Source organism: Juglans regia, chromosome 5, assembly GCF_001411555.2.
Source record: "Juglans regia cultivar Chandler chromosome 5, Walnut 2.0, whole genome shotgun sequence".
In the NCBI taxonomy this organism is placed as follows: domain Eukaryota; kingdom Viridiplantae; phylum Streptophyta; class Magnoliopsida; order Fagales; family Juglandaceae; genus Juglans; species Juglans regia.
Window position 1 is genome coordinate 19590122 of NC_049905.1, and position 16323 is coordinate 19606444.

General features: G+C 35.9%; 3 protein-coding genes across 3 annotated transcripts; 1 reads left to right on the forward strand and 2 right to left on the reverse strand.

The window, feature by feature from the left end:
- The first annotated feature begins 454 nt into the window (after positions 1-454).
- Positions 455-1208, forward strand: LOC109007337 (splicing factor 3B subunit 6-like protein). The gene has a single exon (XM_018986967.2). The coding sequence runs from the start codon at positions 575-577 to the stop codon at positions 944-946; it is 372 nt and encodes a 123-aa protein (XP_018842512.1). The 5' UTR covers positions 455-574; the 3' UTR covers positions 947-1208.
- A 1819-nt stretch (positions 1209-3027) lies between these two features.
- On the reverse strand, positions 3028-7867 carry LOC109007338 (calcium-dependent protein kinase 2-like). Its single transcript, XM_018986969.2, has 8 exons — positions 6843-7867; positions 6078-6221; positions 5823-5975; positions 5539-5654; positions 4413-4580; positions 4141-4268; positions 3616-3715; positions 3028-3510 (listed from the first exon to the last, which is right to left on the reverse strand). The coding sequence occupies exons 1-8, from the start codon at positions 7540-7542 to the stop codon at positions 3418-3420; spliced, it is 1602 nt and encodes a 533-aa protein (XP_018842514.1). The 5' UTR covers positions 7543-7867; the 3' UTR covers positions 3028-3417.
- A 1398-nt stretch (positions 7868-9265) lies between these two features.
- On the reverse strand, positions 9266-16121 carry LOC109007339 (rhodanese-like/PpiC domain-containing protein 12, chloroplastic). The gene is made up of 8 exons (XM_018986971.2): positions 15803-16121; positions 12989-13099; positions 12660-12751; positions 11925-12025; positions 11719-11829; positions 11124-11232; positions 10450-10500; positions 9266-9744 (listed from the first exon to the last, which is right to left on the reverse strand). Exons 1-8 carry the CDS (start codon positions 16035-16037, stop codon positions 9664-9666), a joined length of 891 nt encoding a protein of 296 aa, XP_018842516.1. The 5' UTR covers positions 16038-16121; the 3' UTR covers positions 9266-9663.
- Between the last annotated feature and the right edge of the window lie 202 nt (positions 16122-16323).

Sequence of the window (16323 nt, forward strand, 5' to 3'; positions counted from 1 at the left end):
AAGTTTAGTAGATACGATAAAAAGTTAAGAAATGATATTTATAATTGTGAACTGTATAATTGTTACATAATTATTTTAAAAAAATAAATAAATATAAAATTTACATAAAAAAATAATTTTTTAATAATAAATTTTATTATTTTAAAATAATTACGCGATATCCGCTCTATGACGTTACGTGTTATCAAATTTAGGTTGTGTTTGAATGTTGAAGTGAGTTGAATTGAGTTGAGTTGAGTTGAGTTGAGATGATAAAATATTATTAGAATATTATTTTTTAATATTATTATTATTTTTAGAATTTGAAAAAGTTAAATTATTTATTATATTTTGTATTGAAATTTAAAAAAATTATAATGATGAGTTGAGAGGAGTTCATCAACCAGAGATCATTTTCTGGGGTAATCTTGTAAATAGACTAGCATGTAGAGGACAGGTTTGTCCGCTTAGGTAAATGAGTCGGTGATGGACGGATCGAGGATTCATGGATTAAAGAGTAGAGAGAGGGTTATCGCGAAAAACACTTTCCCACATTTTCTCACTGTCCAAACAAGCTAGCCACTTCAATTCGAGCATGGCCACTATCAGCCTGCGGAAGGCGAACACGCGGCTGCCGCCGGAGGTGAACCGCGTGCTGTACGTGCGGAACCTGCCGTTCAACATATCGAGCGAGGAGATGTATGACATCTTCGGGAAGTACGGGGCGATACGGCAGATAAGGGTGGGGACGAGTAAGGACACACGCGGCACGGCCTTCGTGGTCTACGAGGACATCTATGATGCCAAGACCGCCGTGGACCACCTCTCCGGCTTCAACGTCGCCAACCGGTACCTCATCGTGCTCTACTACCAGCAGGCCAAGATGAGCAAGAAGTTCGACCACAAGAAGAAGGAGGAAGAGATCACCAAGCTCCAGGAGAAGTACGGTCTCTCCAAAGATAAGTAGTAGGAATCGTAGATGGAAGATGATGTTCCATTAATTAGGGTTAGAATATATTCCAAAGATGTCGTATTTCTTCGGTACTCTGAATCTAAGAGTTTTTTCTATTCGTGATGTTCGGGCGTTGTTGGTTTGTGAACTCGGATTTATGGCACTGATTTTTTAGATATTATTTAACTATTGAGTTTCTTTGTTTTTTGTGAAATCATTGGAACTGATTGGATGGAATAGCCTCAATAAGTGGTAGATTATGACTTCAAAGTTCTTCTGTTCGTATTTCTAAATCAATTTGGGATGTTGTATAGCGAAGTTTATATGGCGGGACTAACCGTGGGAATAACTAGAAGAGTTTTGTGAGTTTTGCATTATTAAATGGGGAAGATGTTGTGCGCAGAGTTTTCAACTAACATATGGTTTTGAATTACTTCAATTTGAATGTTTATGGTTTGGAATTTCTTATATGATCTTGCACTAGTACGCGAATTGAATTGTTTGAGGCAATTTGTGCAATCAATTTGTAGGATTTATTCAAAATCTCAGTATTAGATTATTTAATTACAGTTTGAGAACCTTAAGTTATGTGGCGATCTGGGTTTAATGCTGAAGAAATCCTACCGAAAGTCCAATTGAAGCTGTCAGGCTTCTACTGTGTGCTAATCATACATGCATGGTGAAGAATATAGTAATTCTAGTTTGAATTATGTGCAGGGGCTAGACTAATCCTCGAATCAGTCTACACTTGAAGTTTATAGTGGTATTGTAGTTTGCTTTTTGACTTCTAATATTATATATTTAGTATTCAAATCAATATGTACATTGGAAGGCATGAATCATTCCCTTCTGCTGACCTATATTAGTAATGTCTGGTTAAAAGAATTGAAATTGCAAAGGGATGCTCTAAAAAAACCAAGGTAGCTTGATGAGTTGCTAAGTAGCTTACCTTGATTTGATAGGTTTCCAGAGGGTTTCTTTTTCCTTCCATTAATGACTCAGAATGTTCAATTAGTTGTCCCCCCTTACGTTTCTAAGTGAAATCAGGATCTGTACAGATTTGAAAGTGTCTTGCCAGTGTTATTTTTATATTTGTGTCTCTTAGAGACTTTGTACAATGAGGTGAAAGTGTGGCTTTTGGGTTTTGCAAATGTCTGGAAAATCAAATTAAATGACTTTTAGGATGGAGAATCTTCTTTATCCGATAGAAGAATAGGTGGGAAAACCCCACAAAGGAGTAGATAAAGTGGGTGAAGTGTGAAAGTAAATTATCCTACAACACCCCCCAAACCAAAAAAAAAATTAAAAATAATAATTCCTGTCTCCTTGGTGGTACCAAATAAATGCTTTAGGAGAAGGATTCTACTGATCTACAAAAAGCAGGTCTGATCCTTTGGCTGCGATCTTCCCCTGTATGTAGCTATGACTATTTGGGTGAGTCTTTGATACTATCTCGTACTTTGTAGTTTGCAGGTAATGGAACGGTAGTCACATTATAATGGATTGTACACATTCTGCTCAGGAGTGTCTAATAGATGCAGGAACTGCAGTACATTATGCCCTGAAATGTGACAACTGCATTTTATGAATGGCACTACACCTCTGGTCTTTGGGTATCTTGGGTCCAAATCTGGGGGTTCTATCCTATTTCAACTAATAACCTACTTCCCTGTCAACTTGGATTATTTTTTCCATCTATCTTAATTGTCTATTCATAGTCTTTCTTTGAGCTTACCGCTCAGAAAACTAGTCCTCCCTGGTTATTCATTGTTTTTCCCAGTTTGCTCTTCGGTTAATTATTGTATTCCGAGTCTCGACAATCTAATGGACTAAAGCCACTATAGCCTAGCATTATTGTGACTTACACACTAGGGCCTCCAATGGTGCTAATAAAGAATTACAAGTTGGAAGTAGAGAACTACTATTAGGCTATTTGAAGTTTCATGTTTGTCATCTTTAGTCACACTAGTTGATATGATACATTTAAATGTTTTCATTGGTCAAGCACTTGAATGAAAAAGCCACTTAAAATATGATACACCAATTTAAGTGGATGTGTCATGATAAAATTCAGGATGAAGAATAACTTCTTTCTATTAAGAAATGTGACTGCAAGAATATTTCTTTAATGCTTAGTTTGAACTGGACTAGGAAAAAAAACTCCGAAATTCATAACACTTGACACCCTCACCAATATATTTACTCTTGAGCCACTGCTCACTTGCATGAAAGCACTTGACACCCTCAACAATATATTTTACTCTTAAGCCACTGCTCGCTCACTTTTATCAACTCCCCATATTCCTCGTCATGACACATTTAATCTACATAAGTTTCCATGAAATTTACACACATATATAGGAAATTTCACCCACTTGTTTCTCTAAAACATGAAAGCACTGGGGTGAAAAATGATTCCTCTTATCTTCTTCTCCTTTTCTTTCTGAACTTTTTGCCCACCATGCATATCATGCACCACTATATAATCAAAGATTGACATCACGTCGCTTCTTGGGGTTTGCTTCTGGGTTTCCTTTTCTCATCATAGCCACAAATTCATCGTAGTTGATCCGGCCATCCTGGATATTTATCAAAATAAATTGTTTTAAACTATTAAGAGAACAAATGTAATCTATAGTTTTGCTATAGGAGAATTCTTTTTTCCCCTTTTGCTGTATACTTACGTTATCACCATCAACTTCAGAAAGGATTTCCTTCATGTCCCTTCCATCATGCATGCCAAATTCATGGAGAGCTTGCTCTAGCTCTTCAGTCGTAATGAACCTGAATATCATATAGTTTACAACACAAGTGTCCTTCACACATTGTCTTGAGATTTTAGTTTGAAAGTGATACAGTTTAAACTATTGACTATGAACAATGTTATATACTACACCATTCCTGTCCTATCTTATTTTGTTGATGTGATATTATCTATCCACCATTGAACTTATTATTCTAAAAAACAATAGCTAATCTAGTGGGTGTTGGGTAATGTCATGCTAGCAATCAGCATAGCATGATGGGAGTTCGGGATTAGAGTGTAGCATATAGCATGGAGACAATTGAATTCGAGTTTTAAGTACTCTTCTTTAGGGACATGTCTAAATGACTTGCAAAGAATAGATTTGAATGTTATCAGTTGCTGTATATATTATTGTAAGTTTCAACTCATGCTTATGAATAAATGAATAGCCTTTTTTTTTTACCCGCTATTATCCTTGTCAAAATATTGGAAGGCAGTGTAAAGATGATCTTCTCTATCCATCCGGTTCATGTGCATTGTTGCTGTGATGAACTCATCGTAGTCTATAGTTCCATTTCCATCAGCATCAGCCTGTTTGTTGTGAAAATATTGTAAGTTAAAAAATATTTTAATAATTCCACATTAAAATATGAAAACCATATTATATCTTTGTAGAAATGCTATTAAAAATACAATAAAAACTTGCAAAAAAAAAAAATAGGAAAAGAAACTTACAGCTTCCATTAATTGTTTGACCTCATATTCAGATAGTTTTGTCCCTTGCTTAGAGAGTCCTTGCTTCAGTTCTTCAAGTGTTATTGTTCCACTGTTGTCAGTATCCATGCTCTTGAACATCTCTTTCAATCCCCTGATTTCCTCCTCTGATAAACAGCCAGCGATAACCTACAATTTGAATTTGATGCAATTAACTAACTGCATAGTTGTCTGGCACACTGAGAATTGAGTTCCTCCATTAAACCTTTAATGAGCTTTTACTCTTGTTCATCCAAGTCAGCATCTCTCATCTTCTCTCCCATAATTTTGAATTATATCTAAAAATATCCTTTTTCTTTCACTTTGCATCCCCAAGTCATCAAAGTGTCAGTTTTTCATCCATCTCAACCGATGGAATTCAACGATGGCGCAGAAGTGTCAATTTTTGATATTTTGAGAGTGCAATGTTCCGGTTTTGATAGTTCGGAGCATGAAGTACAAATCCCTAATGGTTTAAGAGAGCAAAGTATTTTCACTAAAGGAAATCATGGTATTGAACTTCAGCATCGGTATGATCTTCCGGTTTCCTCTATTCATTTTTTTTTTAGTTTTGCAACCAATAAATTCATAAAGGTTGTTGGATTTTGGAAGAAGTTCAAGTGCTTATAAATTATTATGACTCTCGGTAGATAGAGTTACTTTGCATGCTGCATTACAAGTTTTTGATTCCTCCCTAATCATGCAGAGTTGTGAGGTTGTCCATTAGTAATATACAAACATGAGAATCAAGAGAAGAGAAGACATCTTAACCAAATTTTAAGGCTCCGTTTGAATAGTGAGATGAGATGAGATGAAATAATTTTAGATAAAAGTTGAAAGTTGAATAAAATATTATTAGAATATTATTTTTTAATATTATTATTGTTTTAGGATTTGAAAAAGTAGAATTGTTTATTATATTTTGTGTGAGAATTTAAGAAAGTTTTAATTATGAGATGAGATGAAATGAGATAAAATCGTTTTTGTATCCAAACAGGGCCTAAATGTCAGGGTGCTAACCCCGAGACTCTCTTAAAAGATTGTATTTATTGCATAATGATGCAGATATAAATATTGGTCTAGTTTCAAATTGGGAAACAATCAGTACCCGAAGAGCAACTTTCTTGAACTTATTCATAGCTCTAAACTGTTTGAGCCTATTCAGCACTGCATTGTCAAGAGGAGTATCAGGTGCTTCTCCATCTTCCTTAATCCATGGATGATCTTGTAAACAAACAGACAAACATATTTTATCAGAAATGTTAGCAGTAGCAGTACTAGTAATTTTTATTTTCTTTTCCCTTTTTCTTTCACGTGTTAGGTAGTTAAAATTAAAAACCTCAGCAGAAAAGAAGAAAAAACGAAAAGGATAGGCGTTCAAAGTACACTTACTAAGAACTTGGAAGGCAGTCAGCCTCTGCTTAGGGTCCAAATTCAACATCTTCCTGACAAGATCTTTTGCTGCAGTTGAAATGGAGGGCCATGGATCACTTGTAAAGTCAATGTGGCCCCGTAAAATTGCATTGAATATACCTTGTTCTGCCTCTGTTAAACCAAAATTATTTCTCCTAGTTATAAATTAATATGAAGAAATATTAAGACCCAGAAAAGAAAGAGATGTAGAACCAAAATTAGAAAGAGATTCACCAGCCCAAAAGGGAGGAACACCACATAGAAGAATATACAGCATGACCCCAACACTCCAAATATCCACTTCTGGTCCATATCTCCTCCTCAAGACTTCAGGTGCAATGTAGTATGCGCTACCAACAATATCTTTAAATACTTCCCCTGTACATGATATGGATATAGCACTCCTGCTCTTAGATACATGTTGTAAGTTGCAACAGTTGGAGTATGCAATCCTTTCTAACTTTCATATAATTACCCATTATCAAGTGATCATAAAGAGAAAGACATGCCAAATAATCATTCGAGAGAAAAGATATTTAATTTGTAACTGTGAATTATGCAATTATTGCGTAATCATTTTAAAAAAAGTGAACAAAACATGTGATTCACATGAAAAAAATTTAATTTTTTAATAGTAGACCATACTCTTTTTCATAAAGATTATGCGGTGTTTACGCACTTTACAGTTATATATATGTAGAATTACTCTTATGTGCCCATCTTTCTCCCATTTAAAGCTCTAAAGTTCTTTCAAACAAGAACAGACTTTTTCGTACATAATTACTCAATGAATCAATGTTCTGTTTATCATAGAAATGTATAGATATAGAGATCAAAAGTTGAAATTTTTAGGAATCCATTTGATTCCATATCACTAAATTAAAACTCAACATCATCAAGCTAGAAACCTTTGATTGAAAAATAGGTATCTTTCATTTCCCCTACCATTTGAAAAGCTGGATTTTAAAAATTAGATGCATGCATGCTAATTAATGTAACCTTGTTTGTAGAAAACGGAAAGGCCAAAATCCGTAGCCTTGAGTGGCGATTTCTCATCCTTGTTGAGCAGGAGGAAATTCTCAGGCTTGAGATCCCTGTGAATGACTCCCATGGAATGGCATGTGTGGACGATCTGAACGATTGTCCTCAGCAAGGACGCTGCAGCGCGCTCCGTGTAATGCCCCTTGGCAATAATACGGTCAAAAAGCTCTCCTCCGGCGCACAACTCCATAACCAAATGCACCGAGTGCTTATCTTCGTAAGTGCCCTTGAGCTCGACGATATTGGGCTGACCCGTCAAGTGGTGCATGATCTGAACCTCCCTCCTGACGTCCTCGATGTCCTCCTTGTTCGCCAGCTTTCGCTTGGCTATGGTTTTGCACGCGAACTGCTCGCCCGTCACCTTGTGTGTACACAGATGGGTGACCCCGAACTGTCCCCGTCCAAGCTCTTTTCCCATCGAGTATGTCGACCGGACATCTTCCATTGGGCGGCCCAACACGGGGCCTATCTGGACAGGCTTCGGAGCAGCAGGCTTAGCGTTGCCAGTACCGGAGTTTCCCCCGGGAGTTAAGCTGCCATTGCCATTGCTAATATTGTATGGATGAACGTCGACGTCGCTGTTTTTGGAGTTGGGTTCTTCCTTTCCCGTAGTGGAAGGAGCATCATTTCCCTTGCCTTGAGGGCAACAGTTGCCCATGCCGGAAGGGGGAGATCAGAGAGAGAGAGAGAGAGAGAGTCAGGCTCAGAAAAATGGCAAGTGATCAGGAAATATTAATTATTGGGTTTTGGAGGGTTGAAGAAGAATGCTTGGCTAGAAAGAAAGAGAGAGAGAAGGAGAGAAAGTGTGTCTGCATGTGCGTGGGAAAGAGCAAGCTAGAGGGTACATAGATAGCTAAGCTTGGATTATTATTGTTGATGGCGAGGGATTGTAGGGGTCCTGTTGGGTGTTTTGTTTTCAAGGGTACGTACGTACGTACGTTTGAAAGAGTCTTTTACGTTTGGGCTGTCTGAGACGTGTGCATGGAGTCTTACATGAGTTTTGTTCCTTTTCTCTTTATAATTGGCGACAAAGGATTCAGAGGATTTCTCGCATGTTGTCTGTTAGAGGTTGGGTACAACAGCCTATATGCAAGGGTGATCAAGTTGGCAACTACCTACCTAGTTTACTTTAGGTTGTCTCTGAACATGAGGGCTATTTAGAGAAATTATTAGACATTAATTTTGAGTTAAATTCAGATTAATTAAATTGATTACCATTTTGATTTCATTTATTTAGGCAAGGGTTAATAACATGTATTATTGAAAGAAAAAAAATTAACTTATCGATCGATAATGATTGTTGTTATGTGATATTTGCAACATATGAGCGACGAAGAAAATACTAAAACATAAGTGTATTTATCATGATAAATAGAGGTGTTTGCAATGAAAAAAATCCCATCCCAAATAGTAATATGTGTTGTAGTTTAGATGGTATTAATTTCTCTATAGTTCATCAATATAAAGAGGCGAATTTGGTTGTAGATTTTTTAGCACGATGCGGGGAGGAAGGCCTAACGATGAGATTTGAGGTCCTAGATTTACTTCCTAGATTAGTGAGAGATTGGGTTTGCGAAATTTTCGGACATGGTAGTTGCTAGTTTTTTTCTACTTGATTGGTTGGATAGGGTTTCCGTGCGAGTATTTTTTATTAGTTGTTTTTTTTGGTTGGTTATGGGTGCATGTATAAGGTATTTCTTCTGTCATAAGTGAAGATTTTTCAATAAAGTTCAGGTTCTGTCATCCTTCATTAAAAAAAAAAAAAAAAATGGTTGAATTTGGATTTTTATTGTTTTGATAAGTATATATAAATTGAATAAATTTGAATACTAAAACAATAGTGAATGGTGAAAAGGAAGGTAATGATGATCATAATAGAGGAGCTATATTTACCATTAGGTTGATGGTAATTGTTGGTGACAATAACAATTACAGCAATGGTAATACAGGAAATGAATCTCTTATCGTTACCATTCATCTTAGATTTAGCATCATTATTCATGTTTAGCATGTAACACATATTAAAGAAAAATATTTTAACCACAAAAAAATTCTACAAAAATAAGTTCGCAAACTGACGGGGCTCAATGTAGATCTAACGTATTCCATCAAACTACGTTAATTTGTAGGTTTACTTTTATAGAATTTTTTTGTGACTAACATTTTTTCATTCTAAATAATTTTAATATCTTATCACAATCGTTTAAAACATGTCACATCAACACATAGGGCTGGGAAAACAAAATATCTAACCCAAAAAACAGAATATCTAACCCAACCCGTTTAAGTTTTAGAGATTTTTATCAAACACATCCCTCATCCCTCTCCTTGTAACCAAACCCTTCCTTTACCAGCTACACATTAAATAGTAGTACCCAAAATTACATTCAAATCATATTATTAGGAAGGAATAAGAACATTAAACTGCAAGTAAATGATAGTTAGAGCATAACTTGGATCTACCAAAACACAAGACACAACAAAAAGATCGTAGAATCAAACTGCATGCAGGGTATCCAAGAGAGTACAGAAATAGTTAAATCATCGAGGATGTAGGAACAAAAGGAATTGCTCACTTTCTTTAATACCAGTTGATGGTGGCCATTTCTCAACTTCTGTCAGGAGTATGGAAAAGTCAAAATTCTTCCTAAAGAATCAAAAACTAAAGATCTACTTGCACTAGCTAGAAAGAGGCTGAATGAAGGCGGAAAAGACCAAGTTAGAGGCTGAATGAAGGCGGAAAAGACCAAGTTCTTTGATGGAAGACGAATGTATCTTTTCAGTATGTAGGAATGGACTGATCAGCCTTGAGAGCGTATGCATGGATTCCCCCAGCAACGTTAAATACTCTTTGAAAACCCTGAACAATTGGAACCAAATCAAGGACGGCGCGGCACATTTAACACCCGCAAAGAAATGAAATCATTCAAACTATTAAACAATGGCACATTAAAATAGTTTATTCAGTACTTCCTAGGCAGCATATCATAGAATCATTTAGCCAATGAGACATTAAGATAGTCTAGAGTTCCTAGGGTAATCTACTACGTGGAGTTTCCTTACTTTCAACCACTGATTTCTTGGTATTGATTTTGGCACAACATTTTATCACCTCAAAATTCAAATTCAATGTGCTAAATATGGTGAAAGTTAATGATATAGGGTTGGTTTTAAAGAGGTAAACTGCTAATTTTATTAAAACCCCTACCATTTTATTAGAAAGAAATGGTCGAGATTTAGCGAAATCCACTAGCCCTAAGAACTCAAGAGGCTCTTGATCTAATGGCCCTACGGTGCTGAGTTTCTTAAATATGCAAAGAGAAAACAGATACCATAAAGCAATAATTTTTTTCTTTTATAGGTAATCAAGAAGTTTTATTCATAGAAGTAGGTAAAGTCTAAGTACACAGGAAGTATACATGAGACAGAGAAATCTGTAATAATTAAAAAGATGCACCATGGTGACCATAAAGCAATAATAGAAAGTTCAATTTTCATGAGGTGCCAAAAGAACTGAAGAGCAATTTCATGTGTGGAAAATGACTAAAAGAAAGGCTTTTTATACCTGTGTCTGCAACCATTTGGCAACCTGTAACGACCGCATGCCATGGTGACACTGCAGTTCAAGACATGATTGTTACCAGTATACTACACGTGAAGCTAGGATTTAGATTAAATCTCATGGAAATATTTACAATGAGAACGCCATAGACAGAACAAAAGAAATTCATTCAAAATAATTTAAAAGGATCATTACCCAGTGCTGAAAAGTAAAACAAAAATAAATCAAACAAAAAATATGACTGAAGTGCACAAAAATTGGATATTTTGTTACCTCATTGCATGAAGTATTTTCAAATGAAAAAGTTAAAAAAATATATATTTCATTAATAGAGTACATGTAAAGTTGAAGACAAGGGAAAGTCCCCAATCTGATTGCATGTATCCTTGAATAATTCAATGTAGTATCAACGCAACCGGCATCAAACTTTAAATTAGAACATAATGTGCCATACCACAATACACAAATCATTGAAGCAGAATGGATGCTTTGAAAATATTGAAGAATGCAATCAACAAACATTGGAGAGGGCATCAAAGACAATTGGCTATCATGTCATGGAAAGCAAGTAACAGAGATTCCAGGCTTGAAATGGAAATATGACTCAATTTTGCTTCTTTTTTATATAGGTTATTACAGGCCTAAATAACTTCTGCCATTTAACTATAGGTACATACCAAAACATAAGTATCCTTTTGAGAATCCAACTTGGTATTTATCTCAGGTCCCCAGTTTCCAAATTGGCGGAGAGGAAGAACCTGAAAACCTGGCAAAGATGCTTGAGCCCTGCCAAGGAGAGTTGTCTGAACAGTGAAACACAAACATATGTCTAGCAAAATACTCAGAGAAAAAGAAAGGAAATGCACCGCCAAAAGCCAAGAGCTAATTGATTATTCTGTCGAAATTAAAAAATAAAAAAACATTATCTCAAGTCCTTGAGGGAAGAACGTTGATAAGTTGATTTGGATATTAAAGATCCATAAATTATGGAACAAATTTTAAAATATTATGTAAGGATATCCAAACTAGGTGGTCCCAACAAGTTTGCATAGTATCAGAGAGTAATTCACGAATCAATTTTTTATTTCACAAACTTTTTCTTTTCACCAACCAACTTCCAAAATTTTGAGGATGTCACTTTGTGTGACTGTATGCTACTAATAATAAGAAATCCAATGTCAATATGCTGGTTGAAATTGTATTTTGGTCTTTGATATTACTTGTCAAGCAAAAAACCTGAAATAATGATTTCTCTAACTAGTAATAGCATACACTTCTTCAGGTTCTCGAACATCAATCAATTGTGCCTCTTCCAAAAAATTAGGATCTTGCATCTTTGCATGAAGCTCGTCAGGTTGAATATCTTGAAGTACAGATTCTTCCCTAACAGCATCAGGAGCAAGTATACAAAAGAAATAAGCACACCTCAAGTGCAAGCATATTCAACTAGAGAGAGGTTTTTGAAAACTGAAATATACCTCTCAGAGAGAATTTGCAACAAGTGCCATCCAAACTTTGTTTTACACCTTACAACTTTGTTTAAAGGTGCATTGAATGCAGCCTCCTCAAACTCAGGAACCTAGTGCATTTCACCATCAAATATAGTTCAGATAACGTTGGTAAGAAGAAAAAAAAATAGCAAAAAGCAAAATATCTGATGCATGCCACTATCTATACAAATGTCAAGGTAGTTGCTTCTCAATAAAGCAAAGAGAAAATTAATACCACTTGCACAGGTGATTGAATAGATAATTGTGTGGCAATAACCAAGTTCATTCTGAAAGTAAATTTTCAAATAACTTCTTCAGTTATTTTCTTTGAGTTGCACAGTACTGCACATATTTTACCGAAAGCATTTGGAAAAAAGAAATACAAGCTAAAATGATATCCCCCCTCATAGAAAATTTGGTTTTTGATGTATAAAGTGTCTCTAGTTGGCCATAATCGTATCCACTTTTGCCTTTGATTTTCACTATAGCTCTTTTTGAATAAATAACAACAGAAAAAATAAAAAATAAAGAAAGAAAGGGAAAATTTGCATTCTCAAGAAAAAAGAGCTCCTAGATTACTTAGAAATATGAAAAATTCTCAAATCCACAATAGTTTCACGTCACTCAACTCTATGGCATCCTCGTAAAATACAATGTACTCAAGGATTTGTTCCCAATGATTCAGAAAGCTTTACAAGACAGTTATAAATCTCATCAGCATACCATTTGCCCCTTTCTCACCCACCCAAGCATTCCTCCCTCTTCTTTGGATGGGCAAACAGAGTACTCCACAGCAAGATCACTAAGGTCTTCACCTGAACGTAACAAACAAAAATATAATGCTGAAACATAATAGAAACAAGTTTTTTATAGGTATCCATGCCAACTTTGGTTTTAGAAATTGTTGGCCTTCCTTTCAATAAATAGATACATAGATTTTAATAACAAAGAGTCAAGTTCAGATCTACAGAGCAATTGCATCATATCATCATTACTGTTTCAAGTAGCAAATTCTTTTTATTTATTTGGGTAACAGATGTATGGAAACAGACCTCCTAAAATTCTCTGCTGAAGATCCACCAAAAGCTTATCTTCTTTAACAAGTAAGTGCTGCACCAATATTTCCCTGCCACCTCCAGAGTTACTCCCAGCACTAAATGAAGCTGAATCAGAAAAGAACGTAGAATTTCTCAGTTACTAACAGCTACATGATGTCATAGTCTCTGTGTGTGTGTGTGTGTGAGAGAGAGAGAGAGAGAGAGAGAGAGAGAGACGCTAACATTACAATAAGTTTTATGCTTCTTTACTTTCCAATAAGGATTATTAATAATTAAGGGGTGATAAATTGAACAAATTTACAGATGAAAATTTATTGGGTGAAAATTTTAAAAAAAAATCTATATATTAATCACTTCATAGAATGTGTACACTAACACCAGAGAGATTTAAATATGACGTAAAGTAACCCTCAAATAGTTCAATCCATCATGGAAAAATAAATCGAGGGCAAAAAGTTGAACACAATTTAGTTTCTGTCAATTTCAACAGTCAATGCACTACTCAATCCTATATGAAATGACCAATCAATAGAAATACTCTTAACACTCCACCTTTGTCATATGTTATATACATCCCTCGAGATGGATATCATGTTCATGGAATACAAGTCATTTTCAAGATGACTTGGTGGTGAAAGGGTAGACACGCAAGTCTCAAAAATCTTGGTGCCCATTATATTTAGTTGACTCCAGAGATGTTATTAGGTTCCATAAGGTTGGTTTTATAGAATAAATCGACAATTCTAATATGCTGAAAAATGAAGGGGCTGATAGGCTTCATAGGCCCGCAATTCCTTTGGGAGGGGTTGGGGCACTAACAGCAACATTGGGAAGAATCCTTAAAGTGGAGGATAGCTAAACCAAACATCACATTGGTGGACTGGTGTTATGTGTGCGACTTTATTGATCACTAGCTACTTCATTGCATGGTTCCAAAAGATCTTTAGACTTTTCATTGTAGTAATTGAAGTTAAATGGGTGATGCCTCGAAAGATAGTTGTTGTGTACTTTTGTTGTCAAGGAATGTTTGGATGGCATAGAAACAGCTTGAAATGTAAGGCAGCTGCTCTCTCTGCCTTGTGTGGGTGGTTTTGAGAGAGAAATAACTGCATCCTCAACAGCATTGAGTAATCTACTAGACTACTTTTCTAATTATAAGTAGTTAACTACTAGACTACTAATGAGCCAAACTTCTTTTTTTTTTTTTTTGATAATTAATAAAGTTTATTGATCTTCAAAACTAGGCATAGCCCGAGTACACAGGTGGTATACAAGTGAGAAATGCCTAATTACAGCCTACAAACGAAAAAAGACACATACAAGTCACTAAAATTACCCCCATCTAATACAATAGACTTGGCCCAAAATAATACAGTTTGGAAAAATAAGTCTCTAATCCCCTCCAATGAATGTTCACCATTTTCGAAACATCTTCCATTCCTCTCATTCCATATACACCACTTAAGACATAAGGGCACCATCTTCTAAACATCTGCTACTTGACGGTTTCCCCATGTTTTGCTCCAACAAGCCAATAGGTCCACAACCTTTTTGGGCATCACCCAAACAATGTCCAGCCTTAAGAAGACTTCATCCCATAGAGCCTTTGCCATATCGCAATGGAGAAGAAGATGGTCCGTCGATTTGCTATTCCTTTTGCACACGAAGCACCAATCCATTACGAAGAAACCATGCTTTCTCAGCTTGTCTATGGTCAACATTTTAACATGAGAGGCCAGCCAACCGAAGAAAGCAACTTTTAGGGGCACTTTGCTCTTCCAAATAAGCTTCCAAGGGCTGAGGAGAGTGGGTAGACATAGCCTTATATAAAGAATGAACCGAAAATTTCTTGTTCCCGGGGTGTGTCCAAAACAGTTTGTCCTCCACGCCATGTTCCAAATTCAGTGCGTGCAAGGTGCTGTAGAAATCAGAAGTGTCTCCCACTTCCCAATCTTGAACTGCTCTAGTAAATGACACACTCCACTGCAGCAGGTCATTCAAAGAGTCCATGTAATCAGCAATAGAGGCTTCCTTATGCAATGCAATTCTGAAAAGAGAAGGAAAAACCTCCTTTAAGGCAGCATCACCACACCAAACATTTGAGTGGGCTCATGCATTTGGCAATATCTCATCTCCCTTTGAGTATTTCGTTGACTATTTTCGTTTGCAATTCTTTAGGCAATTCCTTTGATACTTGCTGTATAATCAGGTTTATCCTCCTATTATTAAAATTTCCATATTCCTTTTTTCCAATAAAATAAAGAATAAAATCCACGAGTAGCTTATCTATCTACTCTTGACGCTGGGTCTAAATATGTGTCCACAATTTTTACGCATGCCCATGAATCATAGGTTATTTCCATACCCCAATATTAAAAAAAAATGGAATGATTTTATATCCTTAAGAAGCCGCTTCTTCCCCTATATAGAGAGAAGACATCACAGCGCTACCAAAGGCCTCGCCCTACCACCGCCACCTCTGGCACCGCCAAAATCCTCACCATCCAAATGGCCCAGTATGGAACTGAATTTCTGGAAATAATCCTCAACGACACTAAGCGGTAGTGAATTGAATTGATTAAAAACAGTCGATCCAGATTTTGAGCTAGAAGTTAAGCTCTTTATGCACTTCTTAAAGAAGCTTAATATGGGCTTATTAGTATCCTTTCTTTTAATGCAGCACTTAAAAAAGACCAATTCTTTGCTTAAGCACCATTCTTTCAACATGAACCACAAGATTAGGAAAAAAAAAAAAAAGTACTTGGAAAACGACGAAGTAAAGTAGTGGGTTTTGACAGAATGGCCTACCCGTTCCCTTGGGGCATGTAAGACCTAGCAGAGGAACGACCCGCTCCACGCTCAAAAGTGATCGATGAGGAGAACTGGGTCCGAAGGCTGGAGGGATAAGCGTGCGAAATGGTGCAAATTTTGAGAGTTTGAGACGGCTTGAAGGTGAGGAGAGGCTGAGACAGGAAAACAGAGATACTCTAAGAGCACCGAGAGCTGGAGTTGCTATCGGTGGGAGATGAGAAGCTCTTAACATTGCTTCCTTGATTTTGAAAAGAGAGAGAGAGAGACAAGAGGGATGGGGTAGGCTGTATAACTGTATAACGAAGTAATTTAAGAACTTAATAATTGGCTTTAATAGTTTGAGGTGCATTTATCCTTTATTCGATATTTTAAAAAATTCAAGTATCTTTTCATAAAATTTTTCAATTTATTCCATCTAACTATAATAATTTTTTTAAATTTTTATATATAATAAAATAAAAATTTCAAATTTCAAATAATATATAAAAATATATTTTAAAAATATTTTACTTAATTTT

What these genes read in the sequence shown, in the direction of transcription:
- LOC109007337 (XM_018986967.2), top strand. Translation starts at nt 575, where the DNA reads ATGGCCACTATCAGCCTGCGGAAGGCGAACACGCGGCTGCCGCCGGAG.
- LOC109007338 (XM_018986969.2), bottom strand. Translation starts at nt 7,542, where the DNA reads ATGGGCAACTGTTGCCCTCAAGGCAAGGGAAATGATGCTCCTTCCACT. An exon ending in TTTGACAAGGATAATAGCGG is followed by an intron (nt 3,716 to 4,140) that starts GTAAAAAAAAAA and finishes TATGATATTCAG; the next exon opens with GTTCATTACGACTGAAGAGC. An exon ending in CTGAAGTTGATGGTGATAAC is followed by an intron (nt 3,511 to 3,615) that starts GTAAGTATACAG and finishes ATAAATATCCAG; the next exon opens with GATGGCCGGATCAACTACGA.
- LOC109007339 (XM_018986971.2), bottom strand. Translation starts at nt 16,037, where the DNA reads ATGTTAAGAGCTTCTCATCTCCCACCGATAGCAACTCCAGCTCTCGGT. An exon ending in TCAGCAGAGAATTTTAGGAG is followed by an intron (nt 12,752 to 12,988) that starts GTCTGTTTCCAT and finishes TGTTACGTTCAG; the next exon opens with GTGAAGACCTTAGTGATCTT. An exon ending in GGGTGAGAAAGGGGCAAATG is followed by an intron (nt 12,026 to 12,659) that starts GTATGCTGATGA and finishes GAAATGCACTAG; the next exon opens with GTTCCTGAGTTTGAGGAGGC.